Raw genomic sequence first — 23,876 nt, 5'->3', positions numbered from 1 at the left:
TTTAGATCTCACTAACACTGCAGTGAGAAAACTTTAACCTCAGGAAGCTTGTACAGCTTGAGCTAGTCTTATGCTTGTCTCTGACATGGTCTTAAACACACATTTTTCCTCAGAATTAAACATTAGGGTACTTACCTACAGTAAGTTGAGTTTATTGAGATACATATGTGTATAGTCTTTGCTTGGTGAAATGCCCTGAGTTCGTTTTTGTAATTACATCATAAACTCATCAGTTTTCACTTCTTCACTTTAAAACCCCCTTTTTTCAGAATTATTTTAACAGTGATTATAAGATACTTACCCTTTTCAATTTTCTCATTTTCGCAAGACTGCTGAAAAATCTGGCCAAATGGAAAGATCGAAGAAAAATGCTAGGCAAAGACAAAATGATTTCAAGGTAAGTAGTTGGGGGATATGTGGTGGGGAGAACCTTTATTTCTTTCATTTGTCCTTCATGACAATATACTTTAGTGTCACCTTGAAAAATAAGATTTCTTAAATAATTTGTGTCTCCTCATACCTTCTTCTCCTCTCCTTTCCACCATATGGAGCTGCCTGTAAATCTAGCATTTCTACCTGTTATATATAGCAAGTACATGGCTGCTTAAGCATCTTAGTAGAGATTTTTCCTTGATTTTTATTCCCCTTCTGATGCAGAAAATGATTCAGGAAGTGATGCACTCTCTGGTAAAACTTATACGTGGAGCCTTGCTTCCATTCAGCCTCAGAGAAGGAGAATTAAGACAGTATGGTGGCTGGGAGATGAAATCTGAACTTTCTGGCCAGTGGCTAACACATGTTATCCAGACTGTAAGGTAAATGGATCCCTGGACTCATAAAATCATTCTATTCATGGAATATGTGTGCTTTAGGACAAAATGTTTTGTTTACTAAATTAAATACCTTGAATTTTGAGAATGTTAACATTTTCAAAAATAGGATTGCAAAAAAAATTGCTTATGTCAGATTTAAGGTTCTATATGCAAGTGTAATTAACAATGTCTCATGGTATAGTCTTATTACATGATAATATATTCATTTTTTCCCATAGCGCCTTATGAAAAAGTTTGAACAAAATATTTGTCTGGCACAGCATGGAGCATAGACACTCAGTGAATGAAACACAATTTGATTCTTTAGGGTAGAAAGCAAGTATTTGTTGCATTTGCTACTTGTCTTCTCATCTTTGCCAAAATGGGTGAAAATATCATGGTTTTCACTGTAGTTATTCTTAGATCATAATTTACCATTACAGTTGTTTAATGGAAGGTGATACTCCTACTTATAATGTCATTCTACTTACATTTTTTATAAGATTATAATGTAAATTTCATTAATTGCAAAATTACTCACTAATACACAGAATTTGCTTGCATTTGTCTGTGGGCCTAGAAGAATTGTCATTATCTTTTGAAAAGGAACTTCTCCTTTTGAGAAATACCTGGGTATGATACTGTACTTTTTATCTCGAGTTTTCAAAGCAGGTAACACAAAGCACAGATGAAGAAAAGAAAGGGCTATCATCATGTATAGATGCTCTTAGTGCTAATGGGGTGATACATACCTGTTGTCAAGTCTGTTTAACACTTCCACTCTGTTGTGACTTAAATTTTCTGTACTGTAACCACGTAGAAAAATATTTCCACATGAAGTTTGTTATTCTGGTTGAATTTTATGGAATGCTTTCCATTTAAGAAGGAATTGACTTGATGCAAAGATATAAACGGGCGCCAGTGTTGCCCTTTTATGAGAAGCAAGCCATGAGCTTCACAAAATTGTGGACTATAGCACTTGCACGTTTGTAATACTGGCATGGAGATGTAAGCAACGGTTCTCTAAAGGTTAGCTGTGCTCCTGCCATGTGAGATAAGATCCAGGCTGAGGCTACAGACTACATGAAGACTCTCTTTCAGAGAATCTCCTTTTGCTTTCCGGGCACTACCCTTGTTATGAACAACTGAACTGAGAGCTGGGGAAATCCTCTCTCCCTCCTACTCCTTTCCCCACCTTATTTTCTTAGTGATGGCACTTGAGCAAAGTGGGCTAGACTTTACTGCAAAGTGATCAAAAGTAGAGAAGAAAAGGGGCATCTGGAGAACAGAAATGGAACATGTGATCATAGAGTACTGATCAGTGATGACCAGGTCAGACATTTATGCAAGTGCTGCAAGTGTGTTAATTTTCAAGCCCCCACACTTTGACAGTCTGACAGAATTCTTGTGACTCACTAATGATGAAGGTGGGCAGTTTCCAGGAGGAGTCTACACATTGCCTAAGACCTTTATTTGTTACAAAGTTATGTAATAGCTTAAGCCTTATTTTCACAGTGCGTAACTAAAAGTCTTTGTGAAGCACATGATAGAATTTTACTCTTTTCTGTCATCTCACAAGTGATTTACTGTTTTCTGCTTGTATTGAAGAGTGAAGATAAAACTCACAGTATTAGGTAACAAGGAGTTGTTTTTACGTCTGTGTGATCCTAATTTTTTGCTCGTTTGTAAGTCTCACACAGCTGATACCCCACATACATATTTGTGTGTATCAAACAGGTGTAGCACTGTCTTTCTCTTGGCATCCCATCCTGTCATTGCCCAGTATTAATAGGTTCCAGAGAATAAATTAAACTATGCAATCAAGTGAGCCAGTTCTGACAAGACTTTTTTCTTACTATAAAGTTATGAAAGGTATGTATTTGTTAGGGTGTATTATGAGATAAAAAGGATGATGTTAGAAATGTGACAGCTGTACGCTCAGTGGAAACAACTCTAAAATACAGGGCTTCTGTGCAGTCTAAAGTAACTTAAATTTCTCACAGATTGGCATTTACATGCTGTTTTCTGGCTGGCTGAGATTTTTCTCGTCTACTAATTCAGTAGTTGTGCTGGGTGGAGAGCGTTCTGGTTAATGGTGGGGGTTTGGTGGTTTGTGCCCAATACCAGCGGTATGGAGCTGCTGCCTACAGGTGGATGATTGGAAATGTTCCACTTGTTTGCTTTGTGGCTTCCTATTCCTCCACCTTGGCACTTTCTATTACCTGTGCTTTCCTCAGTAATAGCAGTAGGGCAGATGGCAGTGACTGCCTTTGAAATGTCCTTGCTTACATATCCAGGAGTTGGTTTAAAGCAGTGAACATCCCTCTGTGCCCCTGACTAAGTCTGAGCATGACTGCAGCTTTTTAATTGAAAGCTGAAATGCTAATTCTTGCTAATAGCTGCTCTGTTACAATTTCTAAAGGAAAAAACCCAAAATTAATGTCTCCATCTTCATGTATAGTATCAGTGATTTGTGCCTGATCAGAGTTGGAAGCAAAACAGTGAATTAATTTACTCTGCACATGGTGCAGTGGCTGTATTTTGGCTCCTTGAATATGTATATTCTTAGCAAACTCGTGCATAGCCACATCACTATTTCTGGCAGCTTAATTGCTTTTACTGTTTTAATGCAAGTAAAAAATATCTCAGAAACCCAGTTGTGGATCTTGTATTTGACCTAGGTATTCATCTAAAAACAAACAAACAAACAAAAAAAAGTTGCTTCTACTCCAAAAGGATTTTTCTTGGATCATAGGACAGGAGATCAAGCAGGAAAGTGCAGGAAGACAGTAGAAAAAGGTGGCATGTTGCTGTGATGACGTTATTGTAATCTCAGAGAAAAATAAATCTGCATTTACCATCTTCTTGTTTAAATAATTAATCTTCTCAGAATGGGATAATTGGTTTTCAAAGATACACTGAGAATGAAGCTGTTGCATTTATATATGCAGAAAATGTCTGAAAAACTCTATGTAGTTTTATCTGCTTAAAAAAACCTTTGGATTTACACTTCCATCTAAATTATTTGTTTTCCAGGTTAAGTTCTGAGTCTCTTACTGCACTCGAGATACCCAATGACATGCTTCAGATCATCCAGGATCTTATTCTGGACCTTCGTGTGCGTTGCATTATCGTGACCTTACAACACACAGCTGAAGGTAATAGAAGGCTGCAGGTCCCCTTGCTCACTGTCATTCTTTGTGCCCCTAATTAAACCAAACCATGTTCTGAAAGGTAACCATGTTTATTACAGATGTTGTAGTGGCAGTGGACTCACCTGGTTCTGTGGTCTCTCACAAGAGTTACTAAAATACCTCATTTTTCTGCCAGAAATAAGTTATGAGTATTTTCTTCCCTCAGTTCAATAAATAGAGTAGGTTAGAACTTGTTTCTTTTGGATTGAGACAGTTCTACAACGCAAGTGATTTATTTCACAATGCAGCTTTTCCATGTTGGAAATGTAATTTATTTTCTTTCTTGAAGTTTTCTATAACATGAAGAATTAAATAAGCAGTGTCCCATCCCCAAGGACCAAAAAAAAAAAAGCCCAAAAAAACAATCCACAGGCCTTTATAAAGTATTTTAGTTGTGTGGTTTCCAGGGCTTTTTACTAACATTGTAATCCCCAGGGTTTCCTGCTGTGTACACAATTTTTGCCATAAATGTCTGGATTGTGAAGGCCAGTAACACATTCTCAGTATCTAATGTGACTCTATGCCATTAGAGGCCATTCTTCTTGCTGTCTTGTATTTAACTCTGAAACTTAAATTTCAGTGAAGTAGATCTCCTAGAAATAAATATCTCCTAAAATCGGGGCAGATTAATCTACTAATTCTCTTAGCAGGGCCATGGATTTTTTTCCCAGAAGACTACTTACCCTCAATGTTAAAAAAATTAGGGCTTTTTAACATTGCAATTTAATCACTTTTAATTTTTAACATATGATTTTATGTAGGCTAAGAGTTTTACTCTAGGCTTAAGTATGCCAAGCATAGGTGACTATATCAAGCAAGTTTTTAAACTTTTGACAACAAATCATTAGTTATCTATGGTTTATTTGTTACAATATTGATTTGGACTGCACTCTTGATCTTGTTTTATTAAATCCCATTTCACAATTAACATTATTCTTCTGCATTAATATCAAGCAAGCTGGTGAATAAGTTCATACATTGTCTTGTCTCCTTAAAACTCCGTGAAGTATTTTCACTATTTCAGATTTCACATGAAGTATGAGAAAGTCTTTTTTGCTTTTCAACCCTTAGCACAATTGAGATCAGTTGTTTTTTCTTGATGGTGTAAGAGATTTTTTTCTTTTAATTGTGACATGAGGATGGTCTTATTGGTCTGATTTATTCCTCTGTCTAGGAACTGTATTTCCTCAGATGTCCTGCTGTTTCGAAGGAAGTATTTAGCTCTCAACCATTTTCTTGACAGTCTTCAGCTTATCCAATCTCTCAGCTACCTACCTAGCTTCTCCAGCACAGTCCAGAGGGCTCCAATATGTGACCAACGATGAAAAAATCTGTTGTGTTACTGGTTTTACCTACTTGTCGCATCACAACAATAGCCCAGTGTTTTGTTAGGATGCAGAGTTTCTGCTCCGCACGTTCTGATTGCTGACTACACATTCTGTGTAGGAAAAACTCTTGTGGTAGTCTGCACCTTAGTTTTTAATACAAGCAATTCATACTTTTCTTTCTTGAATCAAAAGAAAGCAGATCCCTGGAGATCCTGGTGTGTGTTATTGGCTGGATAATGTAGCTCTCTTTTGTCTAGCCATAACAGCAGCCTTCCTCGACCGCTGCTTCCATCCCCTATCAGTGAAGCAGTTCGGTGTGTTGGCTATAGAATCAGAGAGGAGGAAAGATGCCTGCTTGTATCACAGCTCTCATTCCATACTTTTGCACTGCATGCCTTATCTGTAGGCTCCTTTTTGTTGCTCTTTGCCTACTAAAGAAAATTATACTTTTGGAATGTATTTAACATAGTGGGGCTTTTTTTCTACACACGACCAGGTTAATTGGGCCCTTGAAAAAACTCTTATTATTAACAGGTAATGGATATTCTCATGGAGCTATGTAAATGTATCTCAGAAGTAGCTATATCTGCAATATATATGTCAAAAAGGCTCCTCCTGGACTTGAATTTCACCTCTAATATCTCCAAAATATTACTAAAGTGCTGATATAAACTTCAGTCTCATCTCTTGCTGCATGTTGTAAGTTGGTAAAGGTGTTCAGATATAGTTAAAATATTCATTAGAGCATTTAGCTTTTCAAATACGATAAACCTGCCCACACACAGGGGTTTTTTGTAGTCTTCTGATAAACACCGTATACACATGCTGGCCCTGAGAGACAGTCTGTGTTCTTTCCCTCCCATATGTGGTCACTGGTCATAAAGGTCATGAAAGAGAAATTATGTGAATGCCAGACTAGACAGGGAGTTTACATGCATGTATTTGACTGGAATTTGATGAGTAGTGAAATATGAGAAAGAAATTTGGTGGGGTTTATATTTGTATTAGCCAAGAACAGAATGCTGAAGTCAGCAGCCACAAAAATATATAAAGGCTGACCATTGCAATCTAAACCCTTAAAAGAGTATCAATTGAATTAAGTAGAAAAGTGAACAGGGTAATTATTCTGCACAATCCCTTAGTGCCTTTTATCCTCACTGAGCCTATACTTCCATGAGAGTTGCAGAGTATGACTCTATAACTAAGCTTCATAGTTTAGCTACAGAAAGCACTAAGATCTTGAAGATACCTTTCAGCATGCATTAGTTATCCTCTTTTCTTGGACTTCTAGAAGAGATGGTAACTCCCTGAAATTTTTATTCCTTTAAAAGGGAGTTTCATGATGTGCAGGCAATTCTGATGAGCAAATTTGTTCTGTTTACACTTCATTTAAGCCCAAAACACAGTGATGATGCATAATGCACACCATCCGTAGAGGAATTGTTTTTATAGTCCATAAGTTTTGGATTCACATCCCAATAAAAAGTTATATAGTAAGCCTGTATAAGTTAACACCCACTGGATAGTGGAAGAGAGTGCTTTTTGCATATGCGTTCATGTACTTTTGAAGAAAATCTAGCACCATGGATTCTTGATCCTAAGTGAGGACTGTGTGCCTCTTTCATTGTTCTGAATATGAACTATATGCTGTCCTTTCTTTCTTTGCCAAAATGCCAGGCAGTTGTTCTTCCATTTATAATTACGAGCTAGAGTGTTATAGACTATATGAGACTTGGGTTCTTAGTTGAAGTATTTGATATTGTGACTAAAAATATACAAAATAAAAACAAATTCAAAGCCTTCACAATATTCCTTTAATTCTAAGCTTTCCAGTAAACTATTTGCTTCATGCAAGTCCTGCCATGTATCATAGATGTGCTTTTCTGTGTGGTGGCAGCAGCACACCATGTGGGTTCCATTCTTAGTCATTTGAGAGTGCTGAAGGCTTTGAAGCTTGCAGTGCTGTTTGCTTGTATGCCTAGTCATTGCATTTCCAGTGTCTGTGGTTTCTTTTCAAGTTCAAGGAGTTTTTAATAATTAAAATTTATACCTTCTCTCCCCACCCACTCATCCTATGTTTCCCCTCTTATTCTGTCCTACAGATATAAAGAGATTAGCTGAAAAGGAGGACTGGGTTGTTGACAATGAAGGTTTGACATCATTGGTGGGTATACTTGGTGTTTTGTGGGCACTTTCTTTGCTGGATTTTTTCTTTCTTTAGCATGTGTAATGAAAGTGATTTCTATATGCTCCAAAATTTAGATCATTTTGGACGCTATCTGTGTGTGCATACTAGTGTCTGTAGTTTTATTAAAATATGAAAATATGGGAAGCTAATTTTTTTAAATTGTTTGAATAGTTGCCTCTTTGAATGGTTTACTGGAGTAAACCTCATACTTGAGGTCGCAAGTTCAGTTCACATCAAAATGCTTCATAACTTAGTAGGCACACTACCATGGAATTGGTCTATAGCTAAATAAAGAGGTCACTTACATGTTATAATGAGAAATTGAACTGAAAAGCAACTAATTTAGGATATTGCCTACATGCAAACAACCAATGACTTGAAACCAAATTCAGATAAATTAGTGAGATGCTTTCTGGAAATAAACAGTAATGAGTAATGCCTAAAACACAGCAAGCACGTTGTAGGTGTGACTTAAATACACTCTGCGAAAGCAGAAAAGGCCTGTGGGAGGGAGAGTTGCTTTGTGTATGTTATCTAAGGGAATGCTCCTCAGACTTTTTTAGTTCTTCTTACTCGCTTCTATAAATATGTGTTTGAAGTTGAGTAGGAGGACATTAAGCAGTCACAATATGCATACCGTAGGGAAGGAGTGTTGTTGTCAATTGTAGTACTATAACTAGATTTACAGCTTCTGGTCTTGATTTCAGTTGCTGCTGCTATGGGCAAGTCCCTTAACTTTGCTGTTTGTCACTATGTTAATCACCTGAATGAAGGCGGGGGAAGGTTCTTCCACAGGAGTGTTGTTTCTTTATGCTTGTGGTGTAGCCTAACCCATCTTTATTAAAAAACTGCTTAAGTCGTTTTTGTGCTTCGAAATCACCCATTCATTCCTTATATACAGTACTTCACTAGATACCTTTGGAGGCCATGGTTGAAACGTGCCAAATTTTAATGGTGGAAGCCAACTGTGTTTTGTCATAGTGAGATTATTTACCTACTAAAGTAGAGTTCATCGGGGTAATATTAGAGCAAAGGTTAACCAGTATAAAAACGGGCTAGGAAGTCTCTTTTGGGACATTTTAGGCTTGAGGTAGAAACTGTTTTTTAAGTTTATAGGAAAGGCTGAAGACCCCTTTAGCATTTATATTCCAGGTAAAAGATACAATGACATACAGAACCAGGTTTTCTCAGCTTCATAATAGCCAAAGAATCACATATCTAAACAACTTCCATCTCCTGAGATGTGATGTTTTATAGTGTGGAAGCACAAACCTAAGAGCAGCACTTTACTGCTGGCCGCCTTCTTTTAAGGGATCCAAAACTACTAAATACAGATTGTCTTAGTGACTTTTTTCATGATTTTCATTTTGCCACGTGAGCATCCGTTTCCCAATCCACATCCACCATTTACAGAAGTAAGTTGTTCCTAAGCTTAAAGTTAGTGCAATGCCATGAACTATCTACTGAATGAAAAGCAAGTTTACAGAGCTTATATACTTTTGCGTCCACTTCTTTGACCCAAATCCAGTAAGATGATGTCTCTCTTTTCTGGAGTAGCGACTGCTTCATGTTGCTCTGCACAACAGGATCCTGACCAATACCAGCAGACAGGTGCATTAAAAAAATAAAGTGTGACTTACTAGGGAAGAGAGAAAGACGAAGAAAAAGTGACTAATGACTCTGCTGTGAACTTGTTTGCACTTTCAGGATGAAATTGATAAATGTTATCCAGACACTCATATTTCAGGTTTGGAAACTTGAAGGTAACAACAGGCCCTCAAACCATTTTTTGTTCCATTTGAAACAAGCTTCATTCTGATTTTCTTAGAAACCTTTTGCTGAAATACACTGCAGAAATATTGGACATCCCAGGCGAAATTCTATCCATCTTGGATCAAGAAGTGGAGGAGGGAGTGTGTCAACAGGCATCTGTAATGCTACTTCAGAAAGCTCTAAAAATCTTTCATAAGCCTTTTATATGAGGCTGCTTGGTATAAAAGTCTTACATTCAGATAAAAAAAATGTACATTGATCTATGGTAATAATTCTGTAGATAATTTGCATCCAAAAGCGCATCACTATGAAAGAATCCTCTGGTAATACATAAAGTGTGATTTTTAATTTTTTTTTCCCATCCCACCCCTTGTTTGGGATAATTTGAAATAAAGAGCTTACTATATACCTCGTAAGTTTTTATGTATTTGTGTAGTGTATATTTAACATGCTTATCTATAGCTAACAACTCGTTTGACTTTCAGCCATCCCAGTTTGAACAATGCATTATTCATTCCTTACAATCTCTTAAAACTGTGTTGGACTGCAAACCTGGAGAAGCCAGTGTAAGTTTTGATTTATGTTTTCATTTTTGTTCTTCTTCTGAAACCCAATAGTAATTTACATGAAAAAACTTTAAGAGAGTGATCCAAGGATATAACTTTCCTCTTTATTTTTTCCCATGTACACCTTTTCACTTGTGCTAGCTTTTAGACTTCTGTTTGTGCTTCGTTTGTTAAGGGTAATTTGTGTTTATGGGGCGGATGGAACAGGTATTTAAATCCTTAAAGCTGTTGTTCTGGAAAAAAGAGTGCTACTCATGTAATTTTCAGATAGCAGTATACGTTACATCTAAAATGAAAAAGTGAGAGAGATTCCTAGGAGTTACTTTTCACGTGGTGTTGGATCCAAATGACTTGAAGAACTTAAATTCAATTCTTTGTCCCCATCTACTCAGTACCTTGAGGCCCTGTTTGATTGAAACATTGACATTTTCTTTCAAGTTTCAGTGTTCTAAGGGAACACTTTTCCAAGCTCCCTTGGGGCCCTGTGTATAGATATTGTTTCTCTCTCCTCATTTACATTAATCTTTCTGACTAGCTTCTCTGTTTTCTTAATGAGCACTATTCAAAAGAATCTGCAGTGAATTTACCTGTATGATGAATCCCCCTTTTTAGGACACAAAGACCTTGAAATATCCTGGGAGCTTTTGCTGCAATTCCATTAGCCAACAATGACACATGGCACATGTACTAGGACTTTCTTCCTTTTACTATGTTACCTCCTCATGCTTATCAAACTATTTACTGGGACATGTATTGTCTCTCCCATTTTTAGGATGGAGAAGATAAATTGAAATTAATCAATAAGAAAACAGTGTCCCAGCAGCCATTCCTTTAATTGTGTCATCTCTGTAGGGATAAGTTACTCAGGCCTTCCTTGAGAATAAGATCATATGAAGTTGTTCTGCTGAAATAATATGCTTACATCCTCAGGTTTTTCAGCAGCAGAAAACACAGGAGGATGTGTGTCAGCTAAGCATTGGGATCATGCAGGTAACTTGAGCACTTTGAAGTACACAATTGTCAACTCAAGTGACAATCAAAAATGTGTGAGTTGCACCTTACTCACCTCCCAAAAGGTAGCTTAAGTTGATGACTGTGTTATTCTTCTGGTACAGTCTGGGATTCTGAGCAATGTTTGACTTTAAAAGTAGATAGAACCTATTAGCTCAATCCGGTGATGGCAAATGCTCATAGAGTAAGTGACATATTCAAGTATTTTACTGAATGTAAGATTTGTTCAAGATTTTATTGACAATTTATACTTCCTGAGCTGATGCCATCTAACATCTATATACTGCAGTGAGAAGAAAAATGTTGATTTTCATCAGCTGAGGATCTGGCTTTTAATTTTTGTAGCAGAAAAGTGTTCTTTGTAACAAAATCTGTTTTTTTTAAATTGATTTGAAATTAGGTAATAGCATTCTTTAGAGTTTTGAAGTATTTTAGTAGTCTCCTCGAATAAGAAATCATGAGCCAAAGCAACAAAAGGATTATAATGAGGCTTCTGCAATTTTTAGTTGAGATCCACTGTTGAGATTGAGCACATGAAAATTGTTAGCCATGCTAATCAGCAGATTATCACTGCATAATTTTAGACATTCATCACGAAAATTACTTGTCAGGATTAAAAATTACTGTGTTTTCCTGCAAGTAAACTATGATGCATGCAAATCAAAAATATGCCTTCAAAAGTTGTAACTAAATATTACTGTATTAATGTAAGATTTAAGACAGAACAAGGTGGTGATGATTGCTTTTATTGAGTGTAATGAAAGTGAATTTGAGAACTTTTTTTAGTTCTGGCAGAAAATTTAGGTCTTGCTTTATTATTTCCTAGGGCTTTATAGATTGTTTGGAACAACTGAGCACCAAACCTGATGGTGACATAGATACATCACAGTAAGTAAAAAGAAATAAGATTTATGTGTAGTATTCTGTAATTGTGTGTGCAAGTCTTAAATTTCAGTGGGGGTGAGGTTTTATCCCTTCTGTATTTCATATTTCTTGTGAATACTTTTGCCTCTAAATAGTGATGCCTTGAAATAAGAACAGGTACTTTTTATGCCAAAACGTTGTGTGGCATCATGTAATAAAGATCATACAAGTTAGTTAGTATTACTTTACTTACACCATTTTATTCAGTGACACAAGTTTTGTGCTGTTATAGCAGATGTGTTGGTTTTGACATGACTTTACATGGACTCAGTTGTACTTGTCACTAAGTAACGTCCAGTCATGGTGAAACAACGCCTGCCTTTCTTTTCTTCCTTTCTATTTTTTTGCTGATTTTATTTGTATTTCTGCTAAAGGAAAGTTGTTTGTTCAATAAATGCTTCCAAGCCACTTATTTTAGAGACCAGAACAAGTCAGAGTAACCTGAATTTCCAAGAGTTACAAACATTTGTGAAAAGCCAGAGATTTGGCAAATATAGCAATACGCATTGGAAAGGGCAAATTAACTCTGGTTTTAATGAAATGTCTTTTTCTTCCTATTCAGATGACCATTGGCTGGATAGGTAAAAACAGAATCTGTGGCAAAACAGAGAAATTATAGAAAAGAAAAATGCTTTAGAAGGAAAGGAAAGGTTTGTAGCTAGAATACTACAATCGGACCACCAAGCTGCTCCTGCAGGCTTTGTGGGCATCTTGGAAAAACTGAACAACATGGGCTGCTTTGTTTTCTGGTGTAAGGAGGGTGTGAAACAGGATTGCATTCATTCTTCTTGATTTGAATCCACCATTATAAATTTCTTTTCATGTATCAAAAGCACTATATACTTTTGTATATACTTACTTTTTAAACAATATTCCTAGTCTTTCAGTTGATGTTTCATCTCCAGATTTGTTTGGAAGCATTCATGAAGAGTCAAGTCTTTCTTCAGTAAGTTTGGCTTCTGTATATGAAACCTGATGTGAAAATACTTCTCAAAGATACAAGAATGTGGCTCTTTTTCGTTGTTGCAATATTATAAATAGTGGGGGTTTTGTTTTCTTTTTTTATAGAGAATGATTTTGTATTCCGTAGGCATTTCTCTTGTTGAAAGCACTGGTTTTTATGGTATCTTAGTGTACGTGTTAAGGTAACTCATGAAAGTGATTTTTGAAAGTGGGTCCTCAGAAACTAAAATGGCATCACAGAAATCACTGAAAATAGCACTGGTGTTAAGTCAGCTGAGGATTTGACTTTTGATTTATGACCCTGTTTTAGATTAGAATCAGTCTGATTATTAGTTACTTTCTAAAACCCGCAAAGATGCAGATATTCAGTAATAGAGTTTCTCCCAAAAAATTTACCGAGAAAAAGTATTGGTTATTTGTTTGGCTTGTTTGCTTTTGGGTTTTTAGGAAATTGGAAGAAGATTTTTAATATTCTTTTTACTTTGGTAAATGTACTTTCTTCCATTTAAGCAGCTGATGAAAAAACATAGGTTTTACCTGCAAGAAACCTACTGAGAGCCTCTTTTGAAATTAATATTCCTTAGTACAGGTTTTAAGTGTTGTCAGAAGCCCAGGTTTGCCTAATTTACAAGAGCAATAAGCATTTCTGCTACAATAAAGAATCATAGATTTCCAAACTGGGGCAAGTTTCTGAATTGTAGACTGTAATAACTAGTTCTTTATATAATTTTATTCTTGAAACACATAGATTTGATATTAATTGTTGACTTGTGGCTGAAGCTTCTTCCTATATGTCATAAGTACAAACACTGAAAAAAAAAAAAAAAGGAGTTATAATTTTAGACAATGTCTGGCTTCCATGGTTCCATGGTATCATTTTCTTATGTAAATCACAAGACATTTGTCTTCTTCTTGAATGAGAACAGAGAAAGTGAGTGATTGGAGTTAAGGTTGGTGTCTGTATTTTTTAAATTCTCATTTTTTGAATAGACTGCATGCTCCTGATTATAATTTAAAGTAGAAGGCAACTCTCAGTCTTAGTCATCATATTACTGAAATACAAAACTGTCAGGAGTTCTGGGTCTGAAAACCAATACCATTTTTAATCAGATCAGTGAAGTTAGATAGTGGCTTTGCTGTCAAATAGTTTTATTTTCAAAATATTTTCTCAGTTAACTTCAATTAAACTTTCATCTGAGGTAGAAAAATAGTTTGAAATTAAAATGAGGGGAAGAGGGAAGAACCAATCTATTTAAATAGTAGTTCTGTCTTGTTTGGTTCTTTGTTTGGAAACTGTATCTTATTATATCAAGATCAAGGAAAGGCAATTGTGGTATCTCAACTCCAGAATGTATTTGACTCCCTTGTAGTTAAAAAAAAACAAAACATTAAAGGATGGACATAAGTTATAACCACCTAGAATTTCTTCAAACTGCTGAAATTATATAATGTAGTTGAGAACCTTCTAGTATTTTAGAGTTGGTGAGTGCATTTTTTCAGTACCTGCTTCCCTTGTTTTAGCCAGCTTCATGGGAAAGTGAAGATCATCTTCAGTTGATTTTATGATGGTCATAATTCTTAGTATATTTATTGAAACAAAGTAAAATCCAGAAACAGCTTCCTGGAAAGCTGTCCAAACCTAATTTTTGTAAAGAAGTCTTAACCACAGTTCTGTATTAGTCACAACTATTCCAATGAATGCTCTGAATCCTATAAAAAGAAGCATCTTGTTCAATCATCACACCTGATACTCATTCACTTCTCAGTAGTTTATTTACAAAAATATTTGTAAACCCTACCTTATTTATGAGAATGTTTCATATGCACAGAGAGTCAGTAAAATACTCTATATACATTTACAGTGTTGGTTATGCTGATACTTCTTTTGTCAACTGTTGCACTCTTCCTTCTCTTACTTTTTAGGAGCAGAGACTTTTAATTGCACTCAGTAACTGCCGTTACCTGGAACGTCATACCTTCCTAAATATAGCTGAACATTTTGAGAAACATGGCTTCCAAGGTGTTGATAAAATAACTCAAGTAAGTGACAGCACTGGAATGAAGCATCATTGCTTGAAGATTTTTATTTGGTTTACCTTCTGTGAAAAGTAGGTGTGAATGTCCCAACATCTGAAATCACTCTTGGTTGAGCCCTCCACAAATGGGTGGGACTACAAGTATTAGTTGGATGCAACAACAGGGATATGGTCCTGTGTGTTCATACAGGGCTTAAGTAGCCAGTAAAGAAAATGTGAGCTCTTGTTCAGGACTTGTGTATTCAATGGCAGAGCTTATCAGATTTCTTAGTAAAGCTGTTTAATGTCACTGTGTTCTCTCAATGCAGAAAGTAAAAGATTGTTATCTCAGGAATATACTTGATAAATTATTTCATCTGGAAATCTGCATTACTGATAGCTCTTGTTCGTAAACTAGTTCATGGTTTTTTTGTTGTGTTTTGGGGGGGTTTTTTGTTGTTTTTACTTTTTCAAAGAACGAAAATGTCAAAGTGGGTGGCAGTAGCTGTCTCATTTTCCTGCCTTTTTGTAAAGATTAATCACTTCTTATGAGAAATGTTGTGACTTAATCCTTAGGACCATAAAGCTAGTTTATTTACAGAAATATTTGTTGGTTGGAAGTAAAATGTTATCTTTTCCAGTACAGAGTACAGTATTTCACTCAAACTGATTGTTCAACTGTGTATTACATCCTTAGTCCCATTATGCCTGAACGTTGCTGAATTTCTACAGACTTAAGTAGTTTTGAATAGCATTTCAGAGGGATTGCTATGATTTGTATGATTAGTACAATATAGAAGATTACTCTGGATATTGCCATTTTTTGCTACTGAGACTTGAGCCTGGTACAGTTAGAAGCAGCTAAGACATCTGTTAGTATATGTTCAACACCCTGCCTTGCACAGCCACATCAAAGTATTGCCACTGAAAGTTTGGTACGTTTAAAAATGACCAAATTCAGATGTTGAAGTGGCAGATGGATTTCCAAATTGTGTTAACCCTTTGAAAACTCTGACTGGTGCAATACTGCATGTATGGGACATGTCAATGGGTAATGCCAGCTGAGGGGATTTGGATAATTAGATAGCCATCATAAGAGGGCAGTTTTTGAGCCTTTATTAATTTTAAGTGAGGATGGAACCTCACAGATGTTTAGAGGGGTAGATTGATTGCTTTAGTTTTTTGTTCTCTCACCTCAGTTTTTGAAAGTTTTTAATTTATTTAAATATTAGATTTAAAAGTTGTAATAAATAATTGAAAAAAAATGTAATTAGTTTTATCTGAAAAGACTGAAACTAAATTATGCTTTTAAATTCTGTCAGCTTTATAAATTTAATTTTAAAGTGAATCTGGTAGTGTGTTTTAGTAAAAAAATATCTATTCTTACACTGGGCTGTTTTTTTTAAAGTTGCCTTTGTTAGGAGGGAAATCATTACTATTTAATATTCTGAAGTACAGAAATTATAAATGGTAGCCAGGAACATTTCATTACACTCTATATGGTTATTACAATTTTTTTTCCTAGTGTGCCAAATGCAAAATTATGTAAAGCAGCCAAACATTACACTGTGCTTTTAGCACATGCTACCTTGGCACATACTCATGACTCTTGTACTTCTCTGTGGAGATTCTTTAATTCAACTTATCATCAGTTTAGTCATTCAAGAAGTAGAAAAAAAGATGTATCCTATAAAATTCATCCAGCTTATTGATTAAGCTTCTGAATAAAATTGTTTCCACAGTGCTGGTAGTTAGATCATGTCGAAGGGTAGAGGCTCAAAATGGCTTTAATGCAAGAATTGAAAACTGTAGTAACAGGAGTGTTCATAGCAGAAAGACAGCAATGTGAGAATTGTATATTTTTGCAAGCATTTAGCCCACTTGAGGATCAGGTAAATGGGTATACACAGTGGATGTTAAGGAATTCTGCTCTGCTTTCTTCCCCCAATCCTGGGGTCAAAATTACTTTCAGATTAATTGTTCATCTTTCTTGCAACATTTCCACCAGCTGAAAAACCAGGTTACCACTATTTTAATTGTATATTGAACTTGAAACAGGCTGAAAAGAACTTGTATGAAGCAAAAAAACCTGTATTGAATGTGCAGATGATCTTTTGTACTGAATAACACACAAAAGCGGAAGGTGGAATTACTTAATTCTATAGCACCTCGCTGAGGAACATTGAAGCAGTTGTTTCACAGATTCTTTGAATGGGGGCATATTTGCAGGGACTTTACACTCAAACTTACTTTTCCCACTAGTTCAAAGCTAAATAGGAATGGTCTAAGGGTTGTTATTCTCCCTAATCATAAGAAATTGAAGTAAAAAATGTCTTGAAACCTGTGTAAGAGGAAAAAAGAGTGAGATTTCTGTACCTTTTTTAATGTGTTCTTCTTTTTTAAAATAGGCTGTCAGGTAGAGGGAAAAGAGGAAGAAAATAGCCTTGGTCTTCTTATGCCATATAGAAAGCTTTCCTTTGGGATAGAGATCCTCTTGTGACAAATCAAAGAAGGTTCATCACCTAGAAAAGCTGGAAAGTTGTAGTGTGACTTGTTACTGAGCACCAACTTCACCATCCCAACTTTCCTAAGATCAGCTTTGACCTCAATAACAACTGTTTTCTCCTACACTTGTGATCTCCTTCCTGAAAGCTTCTCTGCTTCTGTTCCTGGCTCAAATATTGCAGTTCCTTTTTCTCTTCATTTAACAGTGTAGGCATACCAGAGTAGAGCACAATTTAGAGACATCCCTCTAGTGAATAAGTTTCAACCCTTATTCCACAGATTGCAGTATTAAATCCTGAGAGAGGAAGGATAAGGAGTCTTTTCTTTCTTTTTCTGAATTCCCAGTCTGATCTAGAGACCTGCTTTTAAAGCAGACCTCATTTTTAAACCCCTTTACTTCTGAAAATTATTATTCATATATACGTGTACATGTGTGGGTGGGGGTGTGTGTGCCTTTTCCCCTAATTGTTCAGGAAAATGAACACTAGTTTAAAAGCTTTATTTTTGTGTTGCTTATTTATTTATAAATAGGTAAATATATTTCACCAGAAGTCACATGAGAATTTGATCTTAGTTTTCATTTCATTTTATTTGCATTTAGCATCCATTACTATGTTTAGATAATGGAGTTCTATTTCAACATTTTATGATATGCATTATATTATAGAATCGCTGTAGAAGCTATAATTACGAGGGATACTTATGTTTAATAAAAAGCCTTATATAAAATTTAAAGTTGTTCAGATACAGTGAACAAACGGCCCATATCCCCTTAGCTTTCAGTGTGGCTAAGTTGTGTGAATTACAAAAAAATGCATGGAGAGCTGTTAAAGAGAAGGGTTCTGCAGATGTTAATGAGCTGCATCTTCTGTTTCTATTGTACAGAGATTTATTGAAGTAGAGAGGGGAAGTCCATAGGGTTCAGTTTCAGAAGACAGAGACTTCTAAATAAATAATGTATTTTTTTTAATATAGTGAGAAATTTTAAAATTAAAATTGATAAATCTAAAGTATTATACAAAAATTTTCATGTTTAAGGATGGAAACTTTTATTGGTATATCTTGAAGCATTCACAAAATTCAGTTGTTTACTTTGCAAGATAAAGGCCTCCTGACATGCTGGGAAAAAAAATCACGCCAGTAGACAGTTACTGAATGATCTGCCTGCTTCGACATTTCTTGTATTTTTCATGAAAATGTCTATTGCTGAATACAATCAGGAAAAAAAAATTATACTGGGTAGGATGGACGGATAATATGGAAATTCTTAAGTTTTTATATACATAATTATAAATTGAAATGTGTCAGTAATCGCTGCTTTTTGCTGAAATTAAAGAAGACATGAGGCAATTTTTTGGGTATGTGATTAAATTCTTTTAGTTAATGATTATTTACTATGTTCTTTCTCCTTCCTTTTTTTTGTTTAATTTTTTAGGTTAGTATGGAATCCTTGAAAGAGCTGGATCAAAGACTGTTTGAAATGTACATTGAATTCAAGGCAGATCCAATAGTTGGGTCATTAGAACCTGGCATTTATGCAGGATATTTTGATTGGAAAGATTGTCTTGTTCCAACAGGTAAATATCTGCTTATTAAGCTCAAATGATTTTAACAGTGATTGATAGGAGCTAAAACATACTGTACAATTAAAAACTTTCTTCTAGTCTGTGTTTTTAACTTTTGACATGTTCTCATAATGAGCTCTTTCTCACAGACTTTACTTAATTCCTAAATCATTTTTCAAATACCCCCAAATGATTAAAGCTGCTTTCATTATTGATAATCTCTTTAATACTTGTTTTTTGTGATTATTTTGCTTCATTGCTTGTATATAATAGAAAGAATTATAAAAGCCATCTTTGCTATTTTCTTATGAAATTCATTGAGGTAGTTTGGGATATTTTCCAATAGAATCTGGCTACTTTGATAATAGATGTAATTACAGTTCTCTAAAGGTAAAATTATGAGAAAGCGCGTATTATAACAGTAGTTCAGCAAAGAATGTTAAACCATCGAAGGGCAGCTTATAAGGTGTTTAAAATGACTGAGATGTTAGTCATTATTTAACTGTTTTAATATCCTCTGTTTTGAGGGGGCATAATATAAATGAATCTGCCTTTTTCTTTTATTTTCTTTTTTTTTGGTGTAGTGAATACTGTGCATGCTTAGGTCCTTTGAATGCATAATTTTTGCTATGTTAAATTTATACATTTAAATCCCTTATCACATGAATGCCTGGTTAATACCAGGCAGAAATTAGTTGCAGTGACATAGTACATGGCATTTTGAAGGTGATCTTGTCCTAATCAATTTGCACATTCTTGTTTTGATTTTTTCATGGAGTTGTATATGGCAGACTTAGTAAAAATTCTGTGGTACTTAAAAATTGTATATGGAGGTAATTACAAGTGGCACTCTGGCAATCTGTGAATCCAGAGCTGCAGGTTATTGTTTACTCAAAAGCAAAAGGATCTTAGAGTTTATTACTCTAGACAAAAGTGTCTCTTCCATCTCTTGTTCCTACGTTTGTGCTCAGAATATACACTGTGATACAACATACTGCAGAAATAACTTAGATACTCATCTTGCACATTCAAAAACATATCTGAATGATACATAACTTGTAATCATATTTGAAGTATGTTTTCACTTGGCACGTTTGGATTCCCACCAGCTAACCAAGATAAAGACATTGTGTCAGCTTTTTATATGCTCATTTCTTGATCTAGTGCATTGGCATCTACTTAGTAGGCTCACATTGCCTTTAAGATTATTCTATAGTCTTTTCTTTGTTTAAAGGGAATATTGCATTTCTAATACATGTGGCCTTCTTGTTATTCAATTTATTGTTGGTTTAGTATACTCTCTCTGTAACTTCGTGGCAAAAATTAAAGTGAAGACAGTGAATATTAGAGATTCCTCTTCAGGATTACATATCATAGTGTTGCCAATTCAAAATGGTAGAAAAATTGTTAGGGGCTTTTTTGTTAATCCCCAAGCTAGACATGTTAAAAAGGAACATATAGAGACTTCTTCTTTGCTTCTCCACCTTGATGATTAATTACCTTTCCGATTAATTAACCTCTGTCAAATGTACCCTGTTGGCTACTGGTATAAAAATATCCTGATTTAACATCAAGCAGTAACTAAGCATCACACATCTGCTCTGTCACTCCTCTCCTCCCCTGGTGGAATGAGGGAAAAAATCAGAAAAGTAAAAAAATACATGTGTTGAGATAAGGACAGTTTAATAATTGAAATAAAATAAGAATAATAAATTTTATTGAAAAGGAAAATAAACCACAAGAGATCAATAAACCACAAGGAAGAAGAAAGAAAAAGAAGTGATGCAAATGAAAAGCAGTCATTCACCACCTATGGCCAGCCCAGCCCCAGCCAGCTTTCCCCCTAGTTTATATACTGAGCATGGCACCATCTGGTATGGAACATCCTTTGGCCAGTCAGGGAAAGCTGCCCAGCTGTGTCCTTTCCCAGACTATCATGGATCCCCACCCACTCATTGGCAGGGCAGCATGAGAAACTGAAGTTCTTGACTTAGTGTCAGCATTGCTCAGCAGCACCTGAGTTGTGGATGTGTTATCAACATTCTCATAGTAAATACAGTACTATACAAGCTCCTTGGAAGAAGATTGACTCTACCCCAGACAAAGAGTAGCTTTGAGGACCTTCAGTTTGTTTGATTATAGCCATGGTTCGTTGATCCTGGAAATACTTGGTTCTCTGAAGATAAAATTAGTAAGAGATTAATAGGTAACCTCTTCATTAAGGTAGAGGAACTTCATTATTGAATGGGACTGGATGAAAAAAAGCCTCTTTGTGGGGCAAATGAGAATCAGATTTTTTCCAGTATTTAATAAAAAAAAGAAAAAAGATCACCCAAGAGCCATATCATTGATTTTTTTTCAATAAAGTGGTATTTACAAACAACTTTAAATTGTACAGTAAGGTTTTAATTGAGAAAATATACATAATCTAAACAATGCTGTTAATACTGCAGTAGACATGCTATCTTTTTTATTTTCCTCTTAGGAAAACCCAAAACAAACAAAGCTCTATGTTACACTTGATCTCCAACAGCATTGAAAAATACCTACTTTATTAAACTGAAATAACATACATATGACTGGGAGTGGGTCTAACTTGAGTCAAACACACCATTCACTCAAGGATTTGTTAAAAAGTGACATATTGAGAAAAAAATCATATATTGGAAATTATTATCCGTTTTCAGTAATCTTTATGGCTGCAAAATGTAAAAAAATTGTTTGTTTCATTTTCCTGGTTTGGATTTTGACTTTCAAAGTCTTAACTTAAAAAAAAAAAAAAAAAGAAAAAGAAAAATGAATGGCAAGACAAACTATTTAGGCCTCAGTTGTGTTCCTGAGTGGTGCTGTCAGTGATGTGTAGTGTTTTATCCTTACTAGATGATTGCCAGGACATTAGAGTTTGGCATGAAGGTTTTTTTCAGGTACTATTTCTGCATCAGCTTTCAAATAGTTCTTCTAATGATGATAGTAAAAAGGCGAATTTTGACAAGAACAGATCTTTTTCTGAAGGAAAAGAAAGGGTCAAAACCTCAATTTGCCCATATGTAAAAGGTAAGGAAAAAGCAAATAACTTCCCTGATTCAGTCTGAAAATTTCAAGCCATCTGGCCATTAAAAATCTGACCAGATTACGGCCATGTTGATGCCATGACACATCTTTTGCAAAGGACATTTTTGAAAATGTACATATGAAAATACTTATGATTTGGCTAGGAACAAGATTAAGAATTTTCTGGTGGTGAATTTCCTGTCCAGTCCAGAGCTTCAAGACTACAGCTGTTTCTGAACAGTTTTCTGCAGAGGACATCTGATCTGGGCTATTGGAAGTAATGCTTTTGGGTAGATGGAATTATTCAGGGGGAGAATGCTAATGCTGAGATAGCTAATAATATAACTGCAAGAGAGGGAGAGACTGGAATAAAAAGTTTATAATGAAGTCTGGTATCAAGCAAGGAGTGCAGGTGGAGCAAGGTGGGAAACCAGGACTGGATGAGCAAGTTGAAAACATAAATTAGGATAGGATTTAGAGAGGAAATTAAACAGAATTAATCCATTTTTATTTAAAAATAGAAATGGATTGCACAGGATTATTCAAACAAGAGACAGGCTTGAAGTGCAAGTAAAAGGACGGAGAAATCTGATACTTACTAGACAAGTGAGCATACCAGAGGTTGCTGTGTAAGTCGAAAAATTCCTTCAATCTTGCACTTTGATCCTCCAGGGATAACAGCTTATTAATATTACTGATTACTTTCTTTGCACAGCTTACAGAAGTTCTGTATGAATTACTGTATACTTGGAGTATCACTACAGGCAATGCTATGTACAGGCAATACCACTGGGTAGCACAGCAATCGCCAAAATGTTTTGCCTTGACAGTGTTACCGACGGTGTTTCTTTCTGAGAATCAAGGGTTCAAAAGTCAAGGTCTACATCATCAGCAAAATTAATCAAATCCAAATAAATTTCCTGTACAGAAATTTCATGTATTTATTGCCAATATTGTTGTTGAGCCATGTAAACCAATGCAGTAAGAGAATTTTCTCTTTTCCAGTCTGACTTTTTGTTTGTTTTCTTTTCCATATCTGTGAAAACTACACAAATGCAATAATTTATAATTCAATCTTTAAATAATATTTTTTCCCACGTGAGTACACTTGACTTGCTTCATAAAATGACAGCTGATTTGGAAATACAGCTGTTTTTTATATTAAGTGGAACTGATATAAATACAAAAATCTATCCTGAGCTGTTAGAGAATTTGAGGAGTAAGTGAAGCATCATCTGGGTGGGGAAAAAAGGTGCAGGTAGGTTTCTGTTCACAGTTTGCTATGTCTTATAAATAATTCACTTAAGCATTTTTGTCTTTATATTTAAAATGCCTTCTTTGAATCCTATCAGTTTGAACATTCATGGTTAATTTGACTAGCTAAAGTCTTGTAAGTTATAGAACATTCAGAAAAATCTTATCCAAAAACCTTGACACTATTTATCATTGGCAGCTCTGCAGGCATTTTGGCTGTAAGTATCGGGGACAACAATTTCTTGCATCATAAAATTCATAGGAAAACACAAGAATGAGAACTGTATTAAACAAACAGTTCTAAAGAAGAATTTAGAATAAAATTAAGAGGCCTGCCTTTTGAGCAAGCTTTGAAAAATATATACTATTCAAGTGTGGTGCCCTGTTTCTGTCAGTGTGGTAGAAGCTTATGTCTTGGTCATTTAGGCAATTGTCTTGTAATTATCAGATATTTCCTTATACATATGCTTTTTGTTACAGTTTTAAATATAAAAAGGGATAAATTGTTTGCATGGGGCAAATTTTCATTTAACCTACGTGCTAAAATATTTACTGTTTAGTTTTTCAACATCCATGCACTTTTCAGTGTGAAAGATCTGAATGTCAGAGCTTGTGCACGAAGTCATTTTATGCTTGGCTTTTTATTTTGATCTAAGGTGTGACTGCTGGTGTTAGAAGGCAGTTTTATTAACTTTATTAGTTTATTGTTAATAAATAACTCATTTAA

General features: G+C 35.2%; 1 protein-coding gene across 1 annotated transcript in view; it reads left to right on the top strand.

The window, feature by feature from the left end:
• Positions 1–23,876, top strand: part of EXOC2 (exocyst complex component 2) — a 125,650-nt gene that overhangs the window by 70,998 nt on the left and 30,776 nt on the right. The window contains exons 14-23 of the mRNA XM_014872368.2: positions 329–397; positions 658–815; positions 3,849–3,970; positions 7,437–7,498; positions 9,781–9,861; positions 10,792–10,851; positions 11,699–11,760; positions 12,676–12,742; positions 14,683–14,799; positions 18,715–18,856. Coding sequence (XP_014727854.1) covers positions 329–397; positions 658–815; positions 3,849–3,970; positions 7,437–7,498; positions 9,781–9,861; positions 10,792–10,851; positions 11,699–11,760; positions 12,676–12,742; positions 14,683–14,799; positions 18,715–18,856 — 940 coding nt within the window. The remainder of the gene's footprint in view (positions 1–328; positions 398–657; positions 816–3,848; positions 3,971–7,436; positions 7,499–9,780; positions 9,862–10,791; positions 10,852–11,698; positions 11,761–12,675; positions 12,743–14,682; positions 14,800–18,714; positions 18,857–23,876) is intronic.

Source organism: Sturnus vulgaris, chromosome 1, assembly GCF_052056855.1.
Source record: "Sturnus vulgaris isolate bStuVul1 chromosome 1, bStuVul1.hap1, whole genome shotgun sequence".
Lineage (NCBI taxonomy): Eukaryota > Metazoa > Chordata > Aves > Passeriformes > Sturnidae > Sturnus > Sturnus vulgaris.
This window is presented reverse-complemented; position numbering and strand designations above follow the sequence as displayed.